At 35.7% G+C, this 27,522-nt stretch overlaps 2 protein-coding genes across 3 annotated transcripts; both read left to right on the top strand.

Moving 5' to 3' along the window:
• The first annotated feature begins 1,624 nt into the window (after window positions 1–1,624).
• Window positions 1,625–6,664, top strand: LOC109150661 (conserved oligomeric Golgi complex subunit 8-like). Its single transcript, XM_019298648.1, has 12 exons — window positions 1,625–1,873; window positions 1,947–2,099; window positions 3,172–3,320; window positions 3,796–3,873; window positions 3,989–4,082; window positions 4,168–4,242; window positions 4,397–4,693; window positions 5,200–5,267; window positions 5,359–5,413; window positions 5,534–5,672; window positions 5,746–5,930; window positions 6,010–6,664. Exons 1-12 carry the CDS (start codon window positions 1,751–1,753, stop codon window positions 6,307–6,309), a joined length of 1,716 nt encoding a protein of 571 aa, XP_019154193.1. The 5' UTR covers window positions 1,625–1,750; the 3' UTR covers window positions 6,310–6,664.
• A 15,984-nt stretch (window positions 6,665–22,648) lies between these two features.
• Window positions 22,649–24,597, top strand: LOC109150638 (putative nuclease HARBI1). Of its 2 annotated transcripts, XM_019298616.1 has the most exons (3): window positions 22,649–22,980; window positions 23,014–24,463; window positions 24,502–24,597. In XM_019298616.1, exons 1-2 carry the CDS (start codon window positions 22,927–22,929, stop codon window positions 24,436–24,438), a joined length of 1,479 nt encoding a protein of 492 aa, XP_019154161.1. In that variant the 5' UTR covers window positions 22,649–22,926; the 3' UTR covers window positions 24,439–24,463; window positions 24,502–24,597. The 2 variants fall into 2 exon arrangements, with proteins under 2 accessions (XP_019154161.1, XP_019154160.1); XM_019298615.1 differs by having other exon boundaries at window positions 22,650–24,463.
• The last annotated feature ends 2,925 nt before the right edge of the window (window positions 24,598–27,522 follow it).

The following is a 27,522-nucleotide window of genomic DNA, read 5'->3' as shown; positions in this document are numbered from 1 at the left end:
TTTAGGTCTTCATATTAAGCACTTGAATGATGAAATATTTTCCCATCAAACAAATTACGTGGAAAAGGTATAAAAATGTTTTACATGGATGAAGATCACCCATTAAGTACACATATGATTTTGAGGTCTTTGGACAAAATACACGGTCTTATATTTCTTTTGCGACAAATCTATCAGCGAGATATAGTTCTTCTCCAACTAAAAAACATTCAAATGTAGTTAAACATACTTTTAGATTTCTCAATAAACAATATAATGGATATGAGCTTATTTTATTCTAATATGGCCAAAGTAGACCTTAGGGTTCCTATCTGATTCACATAAAACCCAATCACAAACAAGGGGAGCGTTATGCTGTGCATCAGTGTGCACCATGCATGGTGCACACGGATGCAAAAACGACGTCGTTTTGACGTCGACTTAAAAAAAAAATCATAACTTCATAACTATACATCCAGAATTGCATAATTATATATCCATAACTTCATAACTATAATCCAGAATTGCATGCATAACTACACATCTATAACTTCATAAATATAAATCCAGAATTGCATAACTACACATCCATAACTTCATAACTATAAATCCATAATTGCATAACTACACATCCAGAACTTTATAACTATACGCTATACATTGAGAATTGCATAACTATACATCCATAACTTCACAACTATAAATCCAGAATTGCATAACTACACCATACATAATTACACATCCATAACTTCATAATTATAAATCTAGAATTGCATAACTACACATCCATAATTTCATAACTAAAAATCCAGAATGAATGAACTAAAAATCTAGAAATTTTGGTTATTTATGAGGCAAGTCGTGAATGTGTGTGGTTGAGATCTATATCTCAATATATCAATGGAGCTTGCGGATTGACAATAGGTAAAGAAGTTCTAACAATAATATAATATTAGTTGAAGATAACACTACTTACAAAACCTAGTTAAAGGCATGATACATTATAGGCGATAGAATGAAACATAATTCACCAAAATTCTTCTACACTCATGATCTTCAAGAAAGTGGTGAAATCAATGTCAAACGAATTAGGTTAAATGATAATTTAGCTTTTTTTTTTGTTCACTAATGATGTTGTTATCACCCATTTGAAATGGTAACATGAATGCCATCATACTACATGGTAGTTAACTACTCTCTTCATCTTTATTGCCTATATAAAGGCACAATGACTGTGACTAAATTGTAGGCACTTCTATTAGGTGGAATAATTAGTTTGAAAATTTAAGGTTGTTTCATGTTCAAAATTACGGATCGAACCTTTGACGTTTGGTTAAAAATGAATAGGTCCTTTCCACTCAACCACATTCTCTAAATTTTTTCTCACCATTTTTACTCTCTCTGTAGTTACTCTGATCTATCTATTATTTCATATTTCATTACATTTTTAACATTTACCACATTTTCTTTAATCCAACCAAATACTATAATACAATTTCGAAAAATTAAGTTACTCCGTACTATTTCGAAAAATTAAGTTACTCCGTACTATTTTATTTTTTGCCTATTATATTCTTCATAAAAATATAATTTCTATTATCTCAAAATTCATTTGTAAACCTCGTTGGTAAGGACTAAAAAAAAGTCATTTTTCCTTATTATTATTGCAACTGAAATTGTTATTGCCCTGTACAATGTTCGACGCCTCGACTTAACCAGATCTAACTCTACTGAACGGCAAACTAAGCTTAGCGATCTGAAAAAAACAAAAATGGAATCGGAAGTTGCCTCCGACGAAACATCCACCGTCGCCGGCCTTATCCCCCTTGCATCGGCCTCTCAGCAGCCTTACGTCTCCGAACTTCTCTCATTCACTCTCGATCGCCTGCACAAGGTCCTTCGAAGCTCAAGTATACAATATATCTCTGTATGTATATGTATCTTACTGAATTGCTTTTGGATTGCAGGAGCCGGAGCTGCTACGAGTCGATGCCGAACGAATTCGGAGGCAGATGCAGGAGGTGGCGGTGGGAAACTACCGGGCGTTCATCTCCTCGGCCGATGCGCTGCTTGCTATTCGAGAGGAAGTTTCTTCCATTGATAAACACCTTGAATCCATGGTAATTTCCTGTCTGCTACCTTAGATTTCTGTTAATTTTCTCATGGAGATACAACATTGGTGTTGTTCTACAATAACAATCAAGTTCGTGATGTTGATATAGTTAATTATCTAAAAAGGCACAAACTTCTCCCCAATTTGGTCCAAACTTCATATAGTGAATTGAGGGATGTACTTAATATACGGCTAACAATCATAGCATACTTGTTTACTTTCTCATTGGTTGCATGCTTAAAGAAGATTTTAACACATTGCTAAATGAGCATCATGTGCCTAATCTCTCTTTCTAAGTACGAGAACTAACTGAAACTTGGATGAAACCTTTGACTTGTGCACTATCGTTCTTAGTGTAATCTTATTTTCTTGCCTCAATTCATGACTTGTCATTGTTTTACTGTGGGATTATTCTAGTGATTTCGGGTAAAGTTCTTGCCTTTTTTGGTAATTAGCTCTTATTTATATGCTATAAGGTGTTTACGAATCTTGGATAACTAACCCATATTGATATACTATAAGATGTTAATGAATCTGTCTTGCACCCAATGAATCTCACCTTGATCAGGTGGTTGCCTCACCAAAAAAAGTTACTCCATACAAAGAAATTATAAATTCGCTGTTTCCAAATTGTAATGATTGTCAAGAAGTCTGTTCAGCATTTTCATGTTTTCCCCTATTCATTGTCCCAACCTTATTACTTGTAATGCCTTTCGGGCTGCATGCAGGCATGTGATCAATGACTGACTAGAAACTGTGCAGTAATCTGATCTGATCTTCTTTATCTTTTCCTATTACTTCAATTTTTAATTTTAGCTTATTCTTTAGTTGGTGCCTTTTTATATATCATATTTCTATAGAGAATGGGGCTTTAGAAGCTTGTACCTCACTTTCCGGAAATCAGAAGAAAATTTCTCTATTATTCTTCATGCTTGTGGTAATGCAATCCAGAATTTTTGTAGGCTATATTCAAAAATTAGTTTAACTTTGTTTTCCTTCTTTGCTTTATGTATCATTCAGACGAGAATTTTAATAAATGTAAGGACGAAATGTTGATGGTACCTCTTCTTCTTTTGCAGATAGATGAAATTCCTAAGCTAACTTCTGGTTGCACTGAGTTCATTGACTCTGCAGAAGAAATTTTGGAGAAGAGAAAAATGAACCAAACACTGCTTGCAAATCACAGTACTTTGCTTGACTTGCTTGAAATTCCTCAGCTTATGGATACGTATGTCTTTGACAATGTTGAGGGATAATTTAATTCTTTATTTAAAGCTAACAAAAGTGTCGGGACTCACCAATTACATTCTAAAGAAATTTATTTTTTCATGCATGTTTCTGAATTTGAGTTTCTGTTAAAAAATTGAGAAAATGGCCACTGTGCTGCAGGGTTTGAAATGGTTAATGGCATTTTCTTATCAATGTGGTTTATGTGCTAATGTGCAACTACTGTTTTTTATTCAAGTTATACAATGCAATATATTGGTTAATAGATAGCATTTGATTGGTATAATAGATTTTAATAGAACATGGATCTGAGTACGATCTTTGGTATTTGGCGGTGGGTATCATTAGAGTTATCTTGCTCTATGTCTATAATTGTTGGTCCATAAATCACATGTGTAGACTTGTTCTGTATTTTCTTTGTTCTTTTTATTAATGGATGTGGGAAAAATGAATTTATTTATCCCTTCATTTTGTAGATGTGTTAGGAATGGAAATTATGATGAAGCTCTTGATTTAGAAGCCTTTGTTGCCAAGCTTTCAACAATGCACCCGAAGTGAGCATCTTTCTCCTTGTTTTCCTATATATGATTTGAATACATATATAAAGTTGATATAAGTTTTATTAACTAATAACCTCCTCTTTTATGCCCTCTTTCTTTCTGTCAAAAGATTGCCTGTCATCCAAGCTCTTGCAGCAGAAGTACGGCAGACCACCCAATCTCTTCTTTCTCAGCTTCTCCAAAAACTTAGATCAAACATTCAGGTAAATTTTTATGTCCTGCCAAGCTTGGAACACAATAGTAGTTCAGAAGCTCTTAAATTTACTCTCTGCATTCCCCTTTTTACAGTTACCAGAATGCCTCCGCATCATTGGATACTTGCGTCGAATAGGAGTGTTCAGTGAGTATGAAATGCGCCTACAGGTAACTTTCAATCTCATAGTAGGTCTTACCAAATGTTGCTCCATACCTTTACTTCCTCTTTTTTTTTTTTTTTTTTTTTTGAAGACCCTTTACTTCCTCTTTCTAGTTAATGCATTTTTCAAATTCCTCACCCGAATACATTTTTACCCTACAGTTTCTAAGATGCCGTGAGGCATGGCTTACTGGGATTCTTGATGACTTGGAACAACGGAACGCTTATGAATATCTCAAAGGGATGATCAATTGTCATAGAATGCATCTTTTTGATGTTGTTAACCAATACCGTGCAATATTTTCTGATGATACATCAGGAAGAGAAGAGAACTATGATGGTGGTCTTTTATTCAATTGGGCCATGCATCAAATCTCTTCCCACCTCAGAACTCTTAAGGTCATGCTTCCCAAGATCAATGAAGGAGGATCCTTGTCAAATATTCTTGATCAGTGCATGGTGAGAATTTTTTTTTTTTTTTTTTTTTTCTTATCCACAATTTGCCTTTTGTCAATTTCTGTTTTTGGGTGTGGTTGGACATTCATGTAATATTTGTAGGTAAACTTTCTAATAATTAGCACAAAGTTAGCATACTTCTATTGAGTCTAGACTAAGAGCTTAGTCTCTTTTAGGTGCTGTCAGCCACTTGAACTTGGGAAGTTTTGGTATTGACTGATGTAAATTTCTCAAGTGGGTTGGCTGTATTAGGAAGACAATTTATTCTGTTTTCTCCGATTAAGTTTGATGCCATTATACATTTAAGGCATCCCAACGATGCCCCCTGACATAACTAGATTGGCTGGTCCTTGAGCTATCTTAATTATTTAGAAACTGATATAAGTTTAAAACATTGTTTCTTTTTATTCGTGAGCTTGCAACTCTAATATGATTATACCTTATCCTGTATTTAGTTATTTGGATTTTACACTTGCATGATGGCTTCTTCCATCTGTTTGTGTTTACAGTACTGTGCTATGGGACTTGGTTGGGTTGGATTGGACTTTCGAGGCTTGCTTCCCACTCTTTTTGAAGAGTAAATATCCAACATCTCTTCATTTATTACAATTCTTAAGTTTCCTAAAAATCAAGTTTTCACATCCATTTCAATGTGGTTACTTGAACAGTGCAGTACTGAATCTATTTACCAAGAACATGAATACAGCAGTTGAGAATTTTCAGGTATATGTTTACATGTTATACAGCTTCACCTTTGTCATAGATTTGTTATTTTGTATAAAACTTTTGGGTTGAAGTTCTTTTCTGAAGCATTACTAGAGATTATGTCTCACTTTGTTCCAGTTGGTACTGGATTCTCACCGCTGGGTCCCATTGCCATCAGTTGGCTTTCCTGCCAGCAGTTTGGGTGATGAAAGCCAGGAGGATGTTACTCCTCCTTCAAGTCTGATGGAGCATCCGCCTCTTGCTATTTTTGTTAATGGTATGTTTCATGTGTTTTCGAACTGAAAAGCCTTAGCTTTTGTATTAAAGGTTATAATCTGTATTTATTTCAGGTGTATCTGCTGCAATGAATGAATTACGCCCGTGTGCCCCTTTAAGTTTGAAGCATGTGCTTGCTCAAGAACTAGTCAAGGGATTGCAGGCTGTCTCTGATTCTTTACAGAGATATAATACAACTCGCATGCTTCGAGAGAATGAATCTGTGCTTTTCATCTCACTTTGTCGAGCATTCATTGAGGTGCGCTCTCTATAAACTCAACCTTTTCTAAAGTCTGAACTTGCAATGTCCCCATCTCATTTACCTCGCTCTTGCCCAGGTTGCTTTTCCACATTGTGTTACATGCTTTGGCCGTTGTTACCCCAGTGGGGCTACTCTAATAGCCGATGCCAAGAATTTATTTGAAGGAATTAGCAAGCTATTGGCAACCTCTCCCTCTCGAGAACTTCCAAAACCAATTCACACTGTAGAGAACAAGACTATATCTGAAAATGGGAACTTGCCTTTGGTGGAGAATGGCGGGACACCTAATGGCGATCAAAGTGGGGATACCAACTCAGAAGAAAAAGAAGAGGACAAAATTTCTCCAGTCAGCGAGGAAAAACCTGTTGATGAATGAGTTACACAGAATTCAAGTTTCTAGTACACGAACAGTGCGCTAACGTTTAAAAGAGGTTATTGTACATTTTCTGCCATTATTCTGTCAGGTTTCTCGAGGATGAAAGTCTTTCCATGGAGTTTGTAATTGAAGCCACAATGGAAGAGTTCTTGTGTCTGGTGACTCTGCTCTTCCTCATCTTGCTCATGGTGGCTGACGATTAATTCTTTGTAAGGAAAAAAGATTCCTCTTTTTTTTTTTGCTGTAAGATGAGTTGTATTAGGTGAGTCTACTAGATATCAAGGAAACTAAAGTTGATATACATGAAACAGACATCTTTTCCCTTATGAAACTGTCAAATAATTTGGATTGAAAATTTCCCATCAAACACATTTAAAACCTACCGGGTAAATAAACAATTAGTAGAATCTCTAAAATTATATAATACATGAAAAAAGAATTCATGACGGAAAGGATCATATTTTATTTCTTTACTTTCCCACTGAAGGTGGGATAGAATTGGTTGCATAAACTTTTTTTATGCTAATGCAACTACATACATTTCCCTTCAAGGTATTTTTTTTTTTTTTTTAAAAAAAAAAAATATCAATTTCCATTCATAATCTCCCTAATATAATGCTTAAGATTCCAATTAAATTATATCTATAATTAAACATATATCTACAATTACTATTTAATCCTTTTGATTTCAATATATCATTAATTACTTTCACAATCTCTTATACCTCAACCATACATGAAAAATGAATCAATAGATATCATGAGATCTCCTGATCTCAGTATAGGGGTTGCACTAGATTCGAAGCATATATATATATATATATATATATATATATATATATATATATATATATATATATATATATATATATATATATCTTGGGTTCTAGATTTATATCCATTTCTCTCCATGCGCAGTCACGACTCCCTCAGACCTCAATTCCTCACTTCCTTTTACTCTCTGTCTCTCTCAACTAGACAACTCCAGTTCTCCCTTTCTTTGTAGTCTACTCTCTACTAAACTACTTTGTCTTATACTCTTCTCCAGTTCTTCAAATCTCCAAGTCTCTATGTCTATTCTTTGTTCTAGTTTTCTCCAAGTCTTCTAGATGCCGATGGAAGCCAACCAAGCATTTGACTCTCATAGTCTCATATCCTTGTTAATTGCTTGAAGCTCTAGTTCTTCGAGAAAAATTTGGAGAAAACAAGTAAATCAAAAACTATTTTAAATCTATTTTTCTAGGGTTCTTGACTTATTATGTTATATTGTTTGATACTTTGATGTATTCTATAAATTTGTAAAAATATGATGAATATGTGAGCTCTAATTTATACGTGTGCCACTGACTAACTAAGTCCTAATTTTTGGGACTTTCCATATACATGAGGAATTTTATAAAATTATGATATATGATTTTATGTTTATGGTAATAGGACCATTAAAATTCGTGCATAATGTATTTATGAATTGTGTAATGTAAATATGTAATGGTTGAAGCCTATTGTGTATTTTGTATGTTGAGTTGTGTTGAATATTGAGCCCTAATTTTTGAGCATTTCCATATTTCTAATATTCTGTATAAATGTTTGACAGTAGACGATTTGGATTATTCATGTATTCTATGTGATTGTATGAGTCCTAAATTTTGGGCAATTTCACATATATGATGATTTGATGATTCAATTCTGATTATGGAATGGTGGAAGCCCAGAAGGCGGCTGCCTAGAAATTTGTTGCAGTGTTTCTGGTGTGCATATTTGTCCTTGCCGTCGCGGTTGACGCTGCAAGGGACAAGGAGGAATTTAAGAAGGAGGACAAGGCATTTAAGGACGAGGACAAGATTCTTAAAGATGAGGATAAGGTTCTTACGAACGAGGATAAAGCTCTTAAGGACGAGGTCGCTAAGGAAGATGGCAAGGCTCTTAAGGCCGAGGGCAATGACGAGGGCTCGGCTCTTAACACCGAGGGCAAGGCTCTTAAGGTCGAGGGCTCGGCTCTTAAGGACGAGGGCAAGGCTCTTAAGGAAGATGGCAAGGACGAGGGCAAGACTCTTAAGGAGGAGCACAAGGCTCTTAAAGACGAAACCAAGGCTCTTAAGGACGAGGACAATGCTCTTAAGGATGGGGCAAAAATGTAGAAGAATAATAAAGCAATATATTATATTTAAGGTGAAACATCATAGAATTTCTATATTTAAAGTCAAGATCCTATTTTAAGATAGTGGCGATTTTTCGGTCACCCCTATATCATGTAAAGACAATATGTCATTTTTGATAGTTGAAAATAAAGCTCATGTTTCACGTTCTTATTGAATATATAATCAAAATTTAAAATAAAAAAAAAAAAGGAATGGTGGAAGCCTAATTTACTTATGTGGATTTATGTATGTATATTGTATGTATGATTGTATGAGCCCTAACTTTTGGACAATTTCATATATATGATGATTTAGTCTGGATTTTATGATGGAAGCCTAAGCTGTTTTATGTGGATTTCTATACTTATGTTGATGTATATTGTATGTCTGTATGACTGTTTATGCTTTATGTGGACATTTGTTTACTGATGGTCATCCTTATAGATCAGTGCATCTGGACACCTCCCACCTCAATTGAGAAAAAACATGGAGTAAAAACTCAAGGTATTGAGACAAATCCTCAGCAGCCTATGCCTTATCTTCTTGCTGTTCTTGCAAAGAAGAGAAAAGAGGTTGAGTCTAAATCCAAAGTTTGGGATCACTTTGAAAGAATCATTGATTCTGAAAGGCAAATTGATTAAGGGGAAGTGTCTGTATTGTGCAAAACTCTTTGCATGTGAGACAAAAAAAAAAAAAAAAAAAAAAAAGAAGTATAACACTTCCTCTCTGAGACACCATATGTTGGGCTGCTAAAAAATGCTTATTCTAAGGATACAAGGCATTCCCTTCTCACATTCAATGTTGTTTAAACCTCTGTAACAAAGGGTTCTAAGGGTGTTTTGGGGACTTGAGTTTTCAATCAAGAGGTCATTAGGATGGATTTGTGTGAGATGATAATTATAGATGAGCTCCCTTTAAGATTGTTGAGGGGCAAGTGTTTAGAAAATTTGTTAGAGTTGCTTGTGTGAAAAGCCCTTTACACTATATAACGCACCCTTATTCCCTCTTAAGACATCATCACTGGGTTCACTCAATCCCCTATGGTATAGTGACTTGAGGTCCTAACCTTTTAACTCATATATCAAGGTTTGACTCATAGTAGCAACATTATTATTGCTAGTCCATTCTTTGGGCTATAGTATTTAGTATTTATTTATTATTCGGGTCGTTGTTTTGAGACAATATCTCAGACTTTGTACGTATTCTTTTGGACCTAGTGACCCGAGCAATAATACTACTATTTTTCTACCCCTAGTTCTGTACTTCCATACCCGGTTTATGGTAGACCCAATCCCGACAAAATCATCATTGGCGCCGTCTGTAGGAACACTACAAAAAGCATGCGTTCATAGTTTCTACCCGTTCTATCGTTTCCTTTACGCAATCAACCCGAGATACGCCAAAACGGCCGAGTCACAAAGCGAATGTTCTTTGAACTCACAAGAACACCTTAACAGGCAAGGCGGGGGTTGGCCTGGTCCGCGAGGGTTAGCTCCTTGCCTGGAAGATATGAGAGGTTCGACATGCATTACAGTTGTCAGAGGAGACACTATTGTCATCAGGACCAACCAGGGTTCCCCAGTCGTCGTTCTTTGCTTCCAATCCTTAGCCTGGGAGACAACTAATGTCAGTGGCAAGTGGGCTGCCCATCAATAGGGCAGTGCGCAGTGGGGCTCGGCCCAACAGCACATTGGTGGGATTGTAAGCACCCCATAGAGGTAAGAAAAAACATTTCTACATTGAAAAATCGTTACTATATATTCCTTGTTAGGCTAGCAGGCTAAACAAGCTGCCAAAAAACAAAAATGGACACGGTAGTGGACCTGTAAACAGGATAAGTGGTCCCTACATGAGTTGGAAACTCCGTAGTCTCGACAAGAGACGCTACAATAAACATTATCATTGTATCGGCTTGCAGGGCAGGGTAGGCGGCTCACGTACACACCATACTGGCCTGCAGGGCAGGGTAAACGATCTGCGTACAGTACATGCTGCAATGCATGGGGGAAACCTGTACACGTCGCAATGTGGGCTTGCAATGCTCTTGAGGCAACCCACATGCGCGCACCACACTGAACCTACACGGCAGGATAGGCGGCGCATGCATATATACAGCATACCAGGCATGCGGGTACGGTAGGCGGCCTACGTACACACATAGCCGTGTGGGTTTGCGATGCTCTAGAGGCAACCCACATCCGCGTACCAAGCTGGGCCTGCAAGGCAGGGTAGGCGGCCCGTGTACGCACATAACCGTGTCGGGCTTGCAGTGCTCTGGAGACAGCCCACATTCGCACACCATACTAGCCTGCAAGTTAGGGTATACATTATACCAGGCCTATAAGGTAGGGTAGGCGGCCTGCATACCGTACAGGCCGCAATGTAGCAGGGCGACCTATACACATCGCCATGTTGGGTTCGTAATGCATTGGAGGCAACCCACATGCACACACCGTACCAAAATAATCATGGTCAATACATATTGTTGTCCTACTTCTTAGTGGTCAAACATATTACCTCGTTTTTCAGCGGCCGGTCATATTTCTATCTCGCTTCTTACCGGTCAACATATTATTATCCCGCTTCTTAGCGGTCGACATATTGTTATCCCGCTTCTTAGCGGTCGACATATTATTATCCCGCTTTTCAGAAGTCGAAATATTTTTATCCCGCTTCCAGCGGTCAACATATCTTATCCCATTTCACAAATATAGATGCATTTAATCTCACATCTCAATGGTCGATATATTTCACTTCTCGGTGGACCGCTAAGTTACCCCATGGGGCGAGACGTCTCAGTGAGCCTACGCGAAGGGAATGCGACAAATATCTCTTTCTTTTTCTTGCAAGGTATGTATGAGAGCTAAGCCGTCCTAACGAACCATATGCAGGGAAAACAGTAATGACCAAACACCAAGTTAAAAAGCTTTCAGACTAGGAGCCGAGATGGAAGGTTGGGATCAGAGTGTTTATACTTTCTTTGCTCGTCAAAAACAAGCAAAGAAAGTGGGGGACTTGTGATCAATCATTGGTCCACACAATTGTATAAACCATATTGTCAAATAATATACATTCAGTACACAAATAATGTACTTTTAGTATATTAAAAATTTACATTGTATTCAGGAAAAATATATTATTTGAGTACATAAAGTACATTATTTTGTATAATATACATCCAGTACACGAATAATGTACTTTTTTTAAAAATCTCGAATAATGTACTTTTAGGGGGCGTTTGGTTCACGGAATCTTGGATTACCACAGGTAATAAGATTACCTCCAGGAAGGTAATGTGAGATTTTGGGAATGTAAGATTACCTTATGTGTTTGGTTTGGATTGTGGAATATAATACTACCTTGTTTGGTTAATGGTTATATTTTAGGTTATATGGATCAATTTGCAATAATGTCCTCAATAATATATATATATATATATATATATATATATATATATATATATATATATATATATATATATATATATATTATTTGTGTGTTTATTTATTTTATTTATTTATATGTATGAATGTATATCAATACTTAAATATTAAAAAAAAAAACTAAATATATAAATATGCACACATGTATATTTGATTGTATAAACATATATTATTATTATTATTATTATTATTATTATTATTATTATTATTATTATTATTATTATTATTATATAAGGATTAGTTAACAAGGACAATGCTGGAATAAATCAAGGTAATCTAAGATTACCTAAGAAAACGGGAGTAATCACATTACCTTGAAACATTACCGCCATATCAGCTTTCAGGTAATATAACATTACCTGGTAATCTCATAACTTGAACCAAACAAGGTAATATAACATTATCAAACTCAGATTACCTAGGTAATCTGATTACCCGAACCAAACGCCCCCTTAGTATATTAAAAATATACTTTTTGTTATCGTTCACACAAAAATTTGCCACTTCTGATGACATAGGACCCTGGGAGCAAAATAAACAAAGAAGATATTGCCAAAGAGTTTCGAATCTTAGGTCTCTAGCATAACAAGTTAACAACACAAACACCTAACACCTAAATCATTCAAGATATCATGTACAAAAAGGTATGCTCTATTTACCCGTGTGAAGATCGCTGACATCCAGGTAGTGGGGGACATTTGTATGGCCAAGATCGAAGACTAGCCGATGCCGTACATTTGTCAACTATCTGGAAGGCCCTCTATACTATATAAGACACCCTTATTCCCTCTTAAGACATCATCCTTGGGTTCACTCAATCCCGCTGGTCTAGTGGGTTGAGGTCCTAACCTTTAGTTCATATACCAATGTTTGATTTCTAGTAGCAACATTATTATTGAGTTTGACTACATGTACTACCAAATCTTACTCCCTCAATTTTACTCTTTGATGTGGCGGGTTCTGATAAGAAATTTTTTTCTTTTCATGCGAGTCCCAATACAAGTGTCTACATCAAGATTTTGTGTGAGTAATAAAAGTTGCGAGTATAAAGTGAGAGTACACATAGGCCCTGTTTGGTAAATTGTTGGCCTATCACCAATTTTGACTTATTTGACCACTATTAATTGTTTGATTTGGATAAAAATCAACATAAGTGTTTGGTTAATTAACTTTTTGCAACTTCAAAATGCTAAAATTAAAAAAAAACTACTCCAAACAATTTTTTCAATTAACTTTTTGAGAAAAGAAATTATACCAAACTGCTATCAGCTAACAACTAATTTACCAAACGCTTTTTACAATCAGCTAATATTATCAAATAATTATACTCTTTAAATAACCCAATCAACTAACAACTATCAGCTAACAACCATTTACCAAGCACGGCTATAGTATTTTCCATGAGATAATTTAAACCAAATACACCAAATCCAATGCAAATGCACGGGTAATGTTACAATGTTAATGGACGCACGCGCTGTCCTATCACAATTATTCATCGGAAAAGACAGGAGAACTAATTTCTTTCCCTCTGTATTATTCTTTTGACCAAATGAAACAAAAGTTTAAAACATGAATTTTCTATCTTCTATTGTACTACACTTTTTGACGTTTTGCAGTTCCTTTTTGAACTTTGATGTGTATTTATCTCACCAATTCTTTCCCGACAAAATGATCAAATAGGCCTCTAAACTTTACTTTAAAGGTCAATTAGACCCTTAAATTTAAAAAAAAAAGTGTAATTAAATCTTCAAACATGTCAAATTGGGTCAATAAAGCTCCAAACCCCATAAATGGCCTGTTATTACAGGTCATTTCAATTCCGGCGACGAATTCTGACCACCGGCGACAAAATTCGTTCGTCCAGTCGTCTTCCACTAGAGAAGACGACCGTATAGCCGCCTTCTCCATTGGAGAAGACGACCGGACGACCCGCTTCTCCATTGGAGAAGACGACCAGACGACCGTCTTCTCCATTGGACGGCTGGATTTTGTCGCCGGTGGTCGGAATTCGTCGCTGGTTGACGAAATTTAATTTCCGGCTAGTCCATTTAATTTCGGGCTAGCTTTATCGGGCCATCGGGCTAATCGATTTTGGACTCATCGGGTCAATGTTATTTTATCGGACTAGTCCATTCGAGCCATAGTCCTATCAGTTTCGATTTTATCAGGCCGGCCCGTCGGGTTCGGGCCCGATTAACATCCCCACAAGCTAAGTTATTTATACAAAGGAATGAAAGATGTTAACCACATATTCAAACTCAAGAAAACCTAGACTAGAAGTTAATCTCTCAAACTCCCATGTATCTCTCTAACAATAAATAAATAAATAAATAAATAAATATAAATAAATAAATAAATAAATAAATAAATAAATAAATAAATATATAGCATTCAGTATATCATAATTATTACTATTATTATTATTATTATTATTATTATTATTATTATTATTATTATTATTATTATTATTTTGTATAATGATATTTATGTCTTTAAAACCGGCCTATTTCATTTCTATTCATTTAACCAACCAAACATTGAAATATCACTCTTACAGCACGTTTGGTTCACAGAATGAATTTGGAGGGAATAGAAATGTTATTCCACAGGGAATGAAATATGTAAGGAATAGAATATGAATTGTATTCTGTTGTTTGGTTGGCTGAAGGAATAGACTTTAGTAATTGTATTCCAGTGTTTGGTTGGTTAAAGGAATAGAAATGGAATAGGTTTTAAATAATAATAATAAGGGATTAGGGTCAAATAATCCCTCAAACTATACATTATATATATATATATATATATATATATATATATATATATATATATATATATATATATATATATATATACATTATATTTATTAAATAAATATAAATATTATATAATGTGCAAAGGGTATTTTTGGTATTTGTGATATAACAGCTATTCCCAATGGCATGGGAATAGCTAATACCAAGCCCCCACCCCCACCCCCTAGGAATGGCTATTCCCTTTGCGAAAGTAATAACTCATTCCTAGGCATGTTATTGGCATGACAAAATGATCCAACCAAACGATGGAATAGGTCTATTCCAAGGAATGTTATTCCATTCCTGACCTATTCCATGAACCAAACATGCCATTAATGTCTTTCTTCAACAAACCAAACAATAGAATACAATTCATGTTCTATTCCTTACATATTCCATTTCCTGTGGAATAGCATTCCTATTCCCTCCAAATTCATTCCGTGAACCAAATGTGTTATAAGTAATTGTAAAGTATAATTTGAACTAAAATTTTTTAAAATTATTTTGTTTTTCAATATATTAATATTATACATAAATTTTGAGTTAATCCCCAATATAGTCCTCGACTATAGTGGTTTTACTCGATTGAGTCCTAAGTGATTTTTTGTGCTCAATTTAGTCATCGACTTTGATGATTTTATGCAATTTAGTCTTCTATTAAAAATTATGTTAGTTGACTGTTAAAATATGGTCGTAATTGTAATTTTAATTTCATCCTTCATCCCATTTGAGATGATTCCTTCTTCTTCCCCTTATTAAGCTGCACACAAAAATGCATATCTTCATTCGCAAATCAACTTCAACCCTAAATAAATAAATATTTACATCCAATGCAAAAACACCTTAATAAAAATTGCATGTACAAGTCTAAACAAACGGGAAGAGTTTACAAGAGCAAAAATATAAACATACTAGAAGAGTTTACAAATTGGAACTAAAGTTTTTTATCATTATTATTATTTAACCATACTGAAATTGAATTATTTTCCTGCAGTGATGTATATTAAATGTATCCAATTCTTTCATTTTTTATAAGGCTCTACGGTTTTTACCACCCGCTATGGTTTCTTATATGATGTATGTTGCCTTAAAAATGTCTACCATTCAACACTGTCGACTTTCCTTGTATGTGTGTGTGTGTGTGTATTTTTTTGAAAACAACTGTAACAATTGTATTAATTAAGCATCAAAACAATAGAGTCAGGAGGGATAACATCCCAATACATAGAGTTATCCTGAGTAAAAGCTAACGGAGCTAAAGTATGCGCATGTAAATTAATCTGTCTAGAAATAAAATTGATAGAACAATAAATAAACGAAGCCATAGATAGCCTGCAATGGTCTATCACGACTCCAGCATAGGATAGTATAGCCGACGAGGTGTGGTGCAAAATGCTCCGCAATTATGAATAATCAGTGAGAAGCTCTACCGTCATAACATTCTTCCCCCTTAACCAGGACAATGCTTCCTTACAAGTTGCGGCCTCTGCCATAAGAGGTGAAAAACAAACCGACGACTTGCCATTTGTTGCCGTAATTAACGTTCCGTCGGCAGCTAGACGGACTGCTCCGTACGTAGTTTCGCCAGTCGAAGGCCTGAAGCCGGCGTCGATGTAGCAACGAGGCCGTGTATGCGGTGGCGTGGGCGGTGCTGCCGATTGCTCTCGGCTGGGGCTGCTAGGGTGGCTCTGGCCGAAAGCATGCATGGCTGCCACGGCTTGTCCCCGGACGGTGGTTGGGTGCAAGAGAGATCCTTCCCATACCGCCGTATTCGGGGTCTTCCATAGATGATAAAGTACGGCCAACATCAAACAAATCTGCTCCTCCATTAAAACTGCCAACACACCCATAATCCATGAGGGAAAAGAATCCGTTACAATATTCATAATGGGTAAGCATGTAACATCCCATACAAGCCTAGAATAATTGCAAAGTACTAATGCATGCATAATATTTTCATGAGCCAAATCACACATCTGCATGTTGGTTCTACTTCTACCCTCTTTATAATCAGATTATTCGTAGTAGGGAGGATATCACAAATTACCCTCCACAAAAAAGTTTTCCACTTGGGTGGAACCCTTAATTTCCAAATAGTTTCCCATTTGTCAAAAGCATCTGGGGCACATACATAATCACCAACCAGCTTCCTATAGGCATTCTTTACTGAATATATTCCTCTAGGGTCGCCCAGCCAATACCATGAGTCCTCATAATCTGGCTTTACAGGGATCTTCAATATTCTGCTCACATCTTCTAGGATAAATAAATCAGATAGGATATGTGGATCCCAATTATTAGTTTGCTGATCAATCAGACCAGCAATGGGAGCATCTCTTAGCTGTATAGGCATTTCTGTCTGAACCAAAGGGTTGGGATCATCAGGTAACCAGGGGTGTCCCCATATCAAAGGTTTATAAGGCACGATATTATCCTAATACCTCTTTTGTGGATGCAACCATAGGAAATTGCCCGAGTTATTGCTGGAGAAGTTTGGGGTTAGTTAGGAATCTACAGCCCTGCTTCCCTAACATTGCCAAATTAAAATTCCGCAGATCTTTAAAACTCAAACCACCATAATTCTTGGGAACACATAGCTTATCCCAAGCTTTCCAGTGGATTTTCCTCTCTGTTCCACTTCCCCACCAGTACCTATTCATGGTCCTCTTAATAGACGAGGTGACAGAGTCTGGCAATAGAAAAATGCCCATTGTAAAATATGGCATTGCTTGCGCCACACTTTTTAACAAGACCTCTTTACCAGCTTGAGATAGCAGTTTTTTTTTCCATGACCCTGTCCTTTGCCTGATCTTGTCCTCCACATAAGCAAAAACTTCCCTCTTATTCCTTCCCACAAACGAGGGAAGACCAAGATATTTTCCAAAATTCAGGACTTGGTCAACCTGTAAGCAATCCGCCACTGCCAATCTCTCCGCCTCCTGAGTGTTTCTACTAAAACAGATATTAGATTTATGAAAATTTACCATTTGACCAGACAAGTTCTCATAGCGTTTCAGATATTGCTTTATCACAGTGGCATCCTGAACATTTGCCCTGAAAAACAGTAGACTGTCATCCGCAAAAAACATATGCGAGATTGGGGGTGCTCCTCTAGCCACCCTGCATTCGTGTATAGATCTCGCCATCTGTGCCTTTTGTAACAATAAAGATAGACCCTCTGCACAAATAATAAACAAATAAGGGGAGAGGGGATCCCTTGTCTGAGACCCCGAGTGGGTGCTACTCGGCCTCCTATTGCCCCATTCACAAGAATATTGTACTCAACAGTTGTCACACAGAGCATAATCAATTTAATCCATCGTTCATCAAACCCCATTGCCACTCCATTCTGTCATAGGCCTTTGCCATATCCAATTTCAAAGCCCCCCAACCTGTGGCCCCACATTGCTTCCTATTCAAGAAATGACCAACCTCTGCAGCAACAAGGATATTATTCGTGATCAGCCTACCCGGAATAAAAGCACTCTGAGACTCTGAGATCAAGTCCCCCATGAGTGGTTTCATCCTGTTAGTGATCATTTTAGCCATAATTCAGTATAACACATTCCCCAGAGCTATTGGCCTCATGTCAGCTACCGTTTCAGGCACAGCTTTCTTCGGGATTAAAACAACATTTGTATCATTTAACCCATCCGGGAAAGTGGCATTATTCAAGCAATTCACCACAAAATGAGACACATCACTCCCAACCACATCCCAGAAGTGCTGATAGAAGCCCGGATTCATTCCATCCGGCCCCGGTGCTTTGTCAGGGTACATAGAAAACAGAGCAGTTCTGACCTCCTCAGGCACAAAAGTGCGCATAATTCATTGTTGTTGTTGTTGTTGTTGTTGTTGTTGTGTGTGTGTGTGTGTGTGTGTGTGTGTGTGTGTGTGTGTATATATATATATATATATATATATATATATATATATATATATATATGAAAAGAAATGCACGATGATGAACATGAACCATAGAAGATTCGGCAAACAATCAAATTCAAGTATGATTTCTTTGTGTGTACAGTATTTTGGTGTGTGTTTGCTTTCAGTTCTTTGTCTTACATCCCCCGTTGATAATCTTTGCCAATTTGTCAACAATGGTTGAGTTGTGTACACTTTAGGATTTCTAGGGCTTAAGGAAGGAAGAGATGGGATTTGGGGAAATTAGTGTGGATGAAGGAGTGGGAGAGAAAATTAGGGAAAATAAGGGGATGAAGGAGTGGGAGAGAAAATTAGGGAAAATAAGGGGAAGAGGAAGAAGTAATATGACCAAATGGGATAAGGGGTGAGAAATTACCTTAATAACCTTATTTTTAATAGTCAATTAACATAATTTTTAACAAATGATTAAATTACGTAAAATTATCAAAATTGATGACTAAATTAAGCACAAAAAGTTACTTTAAATTAAATTGTGTAAAATCATTATAGTCGAGGAGTATATTGGATATTAATAAATCATTATTTTCGTACATTTCGCATACAAAATGCTACTTAATAAATAAAAACAAAATTAACACTTATCTTAACAAAAAAGAAAAAGAAAAAGGGAGAGAAGCATGATTGATTGGTTATGATAATCCAAAGAAAAGAGGAAAGACGTACCTAACTATATATATATTACAAGCAATAATCAAACAAACCAAAAACAGCAAGAGGTCCATGCATGTATGCTCTCCCCCACGCCGTTCTACCACGCCATCATCGCCGAAATCATCCCCCACTGTCCAACCTTGATTTTAGATATCCCAATGTCTCACGTCATACATCATATCAATATCTTATCACCTCCCTCGTGGCATCCACAATGTGTTTATTTGTGATATTTACTCACTTTACATAAATGGCCGTGTCTAGGTGCTACTCTTCCGCTCGATTAGCGCATATAACACTTATTGCACCCATGACTAGGCTATAAAGTTTGTTTCAATTTATCCTAAGTGATTAATATCATTTAATTATACTTTAAGCAATTCTATGTGAGGAAAAATATTATTACAACTAAGCATAAATTTAAAGGAGAAAGTGAAATAACAACACCAAATTCAATGTGGTTTCACAAAGCCTACTTCACGTACTATCTAAGGACACCTCCTTTAAGATTTTCAACTCCACTCTTCAAGCCGCTTATTTTTTGGTATGTACCACTACCATCCTCGATGAATACCCCTCATCGATGGAAGGGCACCTCCTTAGGATTTTCAGCTCCACTCCTCGGGCCGCTTATTCTTTGGTAGGCACAATTACCATGCATCCTCGATGAATACCCCTCATCGATGGGCTTGCACTCCCCCACCACAGTGATATCACTTCCGCGAATATAATATCAACCATTCATAGCATTGGGTGAGACAAGATAGTGACTCCTTGTCTCTTGGATTCCTTGTGCATCATATACTACAATGACACTTCTTTGACCTTAGCTTCACCCCTTCGTATCTAAGGTACAAAAAATTCACCATTTTATTGGTAAGGTTGCCACTATATTACTATAGCCACACTTGGTGTTGGGACAACCCACTTCTTACACACCCAAATGTGAAACACCATTTGAAAAAATAAAATAATTATATATACTATTTCAATGTCATTAAAAAGAAAAGTTGTGTATACAAATTATGCACTAGAAGCTAAGATTGAGAATATGTATGTATATGAAAATTTGGAATTCAACCAATTCAAGATTCAATCTTAAACTTAGCAAGGTTTTAGGATTTACAAAGAGTAAAAACATCTTTCTAAGTATGAATACTAGTAGTTTTTAATGAGATAGAAAAGGTTAAAAGAACATAGATTCAACTATAAAAGAAAAAAACCTTTAATAGATAGGTAATAATGAAGAATGGATTTACTTAACTCAAATCTTTCATGGAAATGTGCTAAAATGAAGTTTGGAAGGTTTGAGAATGGTGGAGGATCATATCTCCACTCATCTAGCTATTATAGTAGTGATACACACACACGGAATCAAATGGTTAAAAAAAATGACTAGTTTTTTTAATTGTCAAGTTGCTACGAATGGATCACGGTAGGTGACCCTGCTAAGACCCAACCACTATCTACTAAAAGATTTTACCTTAACCTTCCATGATTTAGGTCACGGTTGGGGTACCCACAATACCTAGTCATTGACTCCTATTGTACATTTGTATTGAAAATTTTAAACATTAAATACTAACACTTTTAAGCTCTCAACCTTGATCATTTTTGGCTAAATGATATCATTTTGAAAACCTTTTTTAAGTTCAATAAAGGAAACCATTTTAAAATAATGATTTGAAATTTTATTTTGAAAGTTTTGACTAAAAAACATTTGGCTCTTTTTTAAAAAAACTATTTGTGTGGAGGATGATAAAGAATAGGCTTAACAAAAGATACGAAGAAGATTAGAAATACTTGAACTCACAATCAAATTTAAAACCTTTTACAATAAATTTCTATTTCTTGACCTATTCATCCTCCAATTTTGGAATCCTTGTATTCTTCTTTTCTTCAAGCTTGGTACTCATAATTGATTAGCTTTGGAGAGTAAAGTTTCTTCAATTTAATATCTACAACTACAAAAACACTTGACAACTAATTAAATTAACTAATATATTTTCATCAAAATCCAGTGTAACTGTGCAAGGATAACAATCTCCCTTTTTTTTATGATGAAGAATTAGATAGACAATAACTCATATTGTAATTGCAATAATTCAAATGCATGATTGACATAATCATATATAGAGCCTTGTTCCTCATCAATCAAGCACTTGGTCAATCATATATAATCATTTAATTCTTCCACATATATAAACATTTCCCTTAGCATATATAATCTCATTTTTCTCCCCTTTGAATATTGCCTATCGCACCCGGCCTCTCCGCTTTGACATAATCAAAAAGAGTTTCAAATAAAAACCATAAATGATTTAAATAGACAAGAAAGTGACTGGGCAATGGGCATGATACCAAATGAAAAGATATATACAATTGATGCCATTTGAAATAAATGACATTTATGGCACAAGATACCAATTGAAATATATATTTTATTTCTTTAAGATGATAACCATAGGATAAAACATTTTAAAACCAACCATGCCATAATAATCCTCCTCCCCCCTATAGAAACATACTCCCTACATCCCATTTTATGTGTCCGATTCAGTAAATAAGATTTGACTAAAGTTATTTTTAATTCAATTTTTTATAATATTAAGTTTAATATTAATATATAAAATTCATATATTTAAAAAATTTACATTAAAAGTAATATTAAACACAAAAAAAAAAAAAACAAATTTTAAAATAATTAAAAAATATTAAAGAAAATAAACAAAACAAAACAAAAAAGAGTTAGATTAATTATCTTTAACCATTAACCGAACCAAAATATTTCGGTTATAAAACGGTTAATCAAAATTTTTCGATTCCATCAGTTAACCATACTTTTACTAAGGTGATGTTTGGTATGGAAAATTTTTTCCTTAAAGTGGACAAAAATGTTGTTTTTTAGTGTTTGGTTCATTGAATTCATTTTCTAATGGAAAATGAATTCTTCAAATTTGAGGAAAACAAAATTCTTGGTTCCGTCAAAGGTTTTGTTTTTCATGGAAGATGAGAAGAAAAAGTGATTTGATTTGACTATTTTGCCATTATTATTAGTTTTTTTTTTTTGAATACCCTTGTTTTCATTCTTAATTATATTACTCTTATGAATTTATAAGAACATGTAAATTTTTATACTTGTTATTTCTTACAATTCTAAATCTAACCAAACGATAAAATTAATATTCTCATTAATTTTTTTCATCAACCAAAGAATGAAACTAATCTTTCTAATAATTATTTTTACAAGAAATTTTAATTCCACTCCTCCGCGAACAAAACAAGCTCTAAAATTTACACTCAAAGAGCTGTCCCCACTCCCCCGCCCCGGACAAGACAAGCTGATAAATCCAAATACGTGTTCACACCTATTCACACCTCTTCGAAACCCCCGTAGCTTTCAACCCAAATTGTCTAACATTCACAAACACATATATAAATGCCATATACGTGTCTGAGTTGTTGACAACCTCTATTTTATTGTTTCCATGCCTCTATATGCGTTCACATTTACATTCACGCATTTCATCGAATACTTTCATTGCATCCCATTTCGCTTAAGTGAAGCTGATTTCTTTTTCGGAAAATTCTGATTTGTCCTCTGTTTATGCTTGTGAAGTTCTCGAGACAACACTCAACCAGATGAGTAGTAGTAATCTGCAGAGTAAGCGGAGGCGGAAAAGGTCTGACTGCCTTCCGCAAGTTCCCGCCGGAGATGGAGGCGGCGGCGGCGATGGAGGTGATGAACGGGACGAGAAACCGATGGTGGCTAAGACCCGCGGGTTGAAAGAGATCATAACCTCGTTGTTGTTGCTTGAGGAGCAAGAAAAGCAGGAGCGAGAGGAGTACGAGAGAGAGGAAGAAGAGAGCAAATCCCACCTGGAGGCGAATCACAAGAAGAGGACCCGCGTGATGTGGGAGTTCTTCTCCACCGCGCAGCACCACCAGAGCGCGGCGGAGCAGATCGACGGGGCGCGGAAGCAGAAAGGGCGGGCTAACACCAGGACCGCCGCGGCTGCAATCGCAGCCGCGGCGGCGGCGGCGGAGCAGGAGGTGGATTCCGGCAGCAGTAGAACCGAGAAAACCGCACAGCGGCGGCTGTGGGTGAAGAACCGATCCACGGCCTGGTGGGATGAATGCAACAGTGCAGATTTCCCAGATGAAGAATTCAAGAAAGCGTTCCGAATGGGAAAAGATACATTCGAGATGATATGCAGTGAACTGAGCTCCGCAGTTGCCCGGGAGAACACCATGCTGAGAGACGCTGTGCCTGTGAAGCAAAGGGTCGCAGTTTGTATATGGAGATTGGCAACAGGGGAGCCCCTCAGGCTAGTTTCCAAGAAGTTCGGATTGGGGATTTCAACCTGCCATAAGCTTGTTCTTGAGGTCTGCACAGCAATCAAGACTGTATTAATGCCCAAATACTTACAATGGCCCGACGAAACCAAAATCACAAGTAATAAACACGAATTCGAGATGATATCAGGGATCCCGGATGTAGTAGGATCAATGTACACCACTCACATACCCATCATTGCTCCCAAGATCAGCGTAGCCTCGTATTTCAACAAGAGGCACACCGAGAGGAACCAGAGGACATCGTACTCGATCACAGTCCAAGGCGTGGTGGATCCAAAGGGTGTGTTTAATGATGTGTGCATAGGCTGGCCTGGCTCAATGCCTGACGATGAAGTGCTTGAGAAATCCGCCCTGTCCCAGAGGGCGAACGGGGGGCTATTGAATGGCGTTTGGATAGTTGGGAGCTCGGGTTTCCCTTTGATGGATTGGGTTCTGGTGCCATACTCTCAGCAGCATTTGACCTGGACACAACACGCTTTCAATGAGAAGGTCGCGGAGATCCAGAAGGCAGCCAAAGACGCTTTCGCGAGGCTGAAAGGCAGGTGGTGCTGCCTGCAGAAGAGAACAGAAGTTAAGCTCCAAGACTTGCCTGTCGTGCTCGGGGCGTGCTGCGTGCTGCACAACATTTGCGAGATCAGGAACGAGGAGATGGATCCCGAGCTCGCCATCGAGCTCATTGACGACGTCACAGTTCCAGAGGTTCTGCTAAGATCAACCACCGCAAGAATCTCCAGAGATAACATTGCTCATAATCTTCTGCACCATAACCATGCTGGCACTTCTTTCCTGTCATGAAATGTATAGTATATGATGGGTTCATTTTACTCTTTTTTTTTTTTGTTTCCTCCTTGAGTTACGATTCTTTTAAGCTTATAATACTTCATAGCTCTCTCTATATATAACCTTCAAAATCCTTGAAAGGGAGTATATAAATAAGAGCATTGTTGTTGCACATTTTTTGCTAAATCAATGTGCTTTACCTTACTCAATGACTCATCAGACAGAATCAAATGTCGGTACGCACAAATGGGACAAATGATCTGTCCACTTTAGACATAATCCCCGCACTATTGCTACCGAGATTCAAACCTTAGTTTCTTCTTTTAAATACTGTCTACTAAACCAGTTAATTAAGTCCTGACCTACCTTCTAGATAATAGGTTTGCAGGTTGTAACTCAATTATTTCATACCTGCTTTTTATATTGGGAAAACTAATTATACTTATATAATTATAATGTTATCGAGCTAAATCCAATTATATAATAATTTGAGAAAAAAATTTAAGATTTTAATTGGTATTATGCCCATTTGTATTGCATACAACCACTTATGGAAAAACTTGTCTTCTGATCTCTATCTCTATACTACTTGATACAACTTAAATGATGGTAGCGGTACAAATATGCTCGATGTTAATTAATATCTTGAGACTTTCAAATAAGTCATGTATTTAAATTTACTTTTAATGAGATTTGAACCATTATCGTGCCTTCTTTCAATTAGATACTCCTTCTATTCAATTTTACCTGTTATATATACTATTTATTAGTCAAATCAACTATATCTTCATTATTTATTTTCTTTAATATTTTTTAATTATTTTTAAATTTAAATTTTTAAATATTTTATAGTACTTTTAATATAGTTTCTATATATATAAATTTATATACTAATAATCTAATATTAAACTTAATATTATGAAAAATTAAATTCAAAATACTGAACCGGACACATAAAATAAGAAAGAGAGAATATTTTCTAAACTAAAGAAAGTGTTATATATGGATTCCTGTTCAGAACAGACAAGTGTGAACGCAAATAGAAAAGCGCTTTCAGTTGATGTCGAATAGCCGCTAAGTTGACTATATGATTGAAGAAGCTAACAAGTAACAACTTGTTAAATTGTGTATATAAATAAATTAGGTAGATTTTGGTTTCATATGAAGAGAGTATGGGAGAATCAATCAATCAATCAATTTAAAATTTCATACTTAGGAGCGTTTGGTTCATTGAACATCAAATTACTTCTAATTATTGGTACTCTTTGAAACATTCTCATACACATTCATTGGTTAAAATTCTAAGAATATAATATTAACATGTATAATTATGGGCTATGTTTTTGTAATACATATATATAATTATATGTATATTATATATGTGTGTAACCATGTAACATTACTATAAAGTCATCTTACAATAGCTAAGGTAGAAAAAGTTAATTAGATTACCTTGTACTTACTCTCAAAATTGCTATGACAATATTGTTATATTATTATTGAGGATTATCAAATACATAATTAATTTTTTATTGAGTATTATTGACTCTGTTTACAAAATTATGCTCATATTATCTCAATTATCTTATACGGAGTATATCTTAAACCAAACACGTATATCATACAAACACACAAATATTTAGTGATATAGATATAGGGTGTTTGGTAAAGGGCTGATAGCTGATAGCTTATTGGGTTAGCTGATTGTATTAACTGGTTGTAAATTAGATGTTTACTTTTAGCTTATTGGATGTAAAATGACATATAATGGCATAAACATATTTTGCTAATTTATTAAATCTTAAATTACTTTTACAATTTTTATATATTATTATTGTTGTCACTACAAGAAAAATGCACATAGACAACGGTTAATAACCTTTGTCGTAGGGGTATAATTTCTGTTGTTGAAGCCGGTGTTGTTGTAAGTCCCGTTCATAGACAACGATTTTTTAACCGTTGTCTTTTCTAGAAACAACAACGGTTTTTTAACTGTTGTCTATTAAGTGTTGTTGAAGCCAGTGTTGTTGTAAGTCACGCACATAGACAACGGTTAATAACCGTTGTCTTTTCTAGAAACGACAACGGTTTTTTAACTGTTGTCTATTAAGTGTTGTCGAAACCGCTGTTGTTAAAAGTCACACACATAGACAATGGTTAATAACTGTTGTCTTTTCTAGAAACGACAACGGTTTTTTAACCGTTGTCTATTAAGTGTTGTTGAAACCGGTGTTGTTAAAAGTCATGCACATAGACAATGGTTTTTTACCGTTGTCTTTTCTATAAACGACAACGGTGTTTTAACCGTTGTCTATTAAGTGTTGTTGAAACCGTTGTTGTTAAAAGTCACGAACATAGACAACGGTTTTTAACCGTTACGTTGTCTTTTCTAGAAAAGACAACGATTTTTGACCCGTTGTCTATTTAATGTTGTTGAAACCGGTGTTGTTAAAAGTGATGCACATAGACAACGGTTTTTAACTGTTGTCTTTTCTTTAAAAGACAACAGTTATAAACTGTTGTCTATTGTGTGTTGTTGAAATCGCTTTTGTTAAAAGTCACACCCATAAACTGTTGTCTTTTGTAGAAAAGACAACCGTTTCAAACTGTTGTCTATTGTAAAATAGACAATAGTTTTTAACCGTTGTCTCAACCCATTTTTAACCTGCTTAAATTTTAATCATATAAAAAAAATCAATTTATTCATTCACCATGGCCAAGTGTAGTTACATAATTTTGAAGAAGCTAAGCAAGGTTCAAATTACAAGTCAAGATACTTTCATTACCAATTCTAATCAAATCAGTATCCAAGTCATAATACTACAAAAAACAATTCTAAGAACCAAGTCTAAATGATTACAACGTCAAATCATATCTACTCTATATAACTTGATAGAATATCGGCCCATTCTGAACGCACCAGATCAATAACCGCTTTGTCATAATCAACTTGTTGGAACTACAGGTAAAAAGTGAGTAAATAAATTAGTATAGATATAATAAATTTGCAATGAAATACGAAATAAGTTAGGATTAATTTGCAGGAAGCCAAATAAATACAGATGAGCATAAGAATCAAACACTATGTGTCGAAGCAAG

The sequence above is a fragment of the Ipomoea nil genome, unplaced genomic scaffold (assembly GCF_001879475.1).
Source record: "Ipomoea nil cultivar Tokyo-kokei standard unplaced genomic scaffold, Asagao_1.1 scaffold2279, whole genome shotgun sequence".
Taxonomy (NCBI): domain Eukaryota; kingdom Viridiplantae; phylum Streptophyta; class Magnoliopsida; order Solanales; family Convolvulaceae; genus Ipomoea; species Ipomoea nil.
This window is presented reverse-complemented; position numbering and strand designations above follow the sequence as displayed.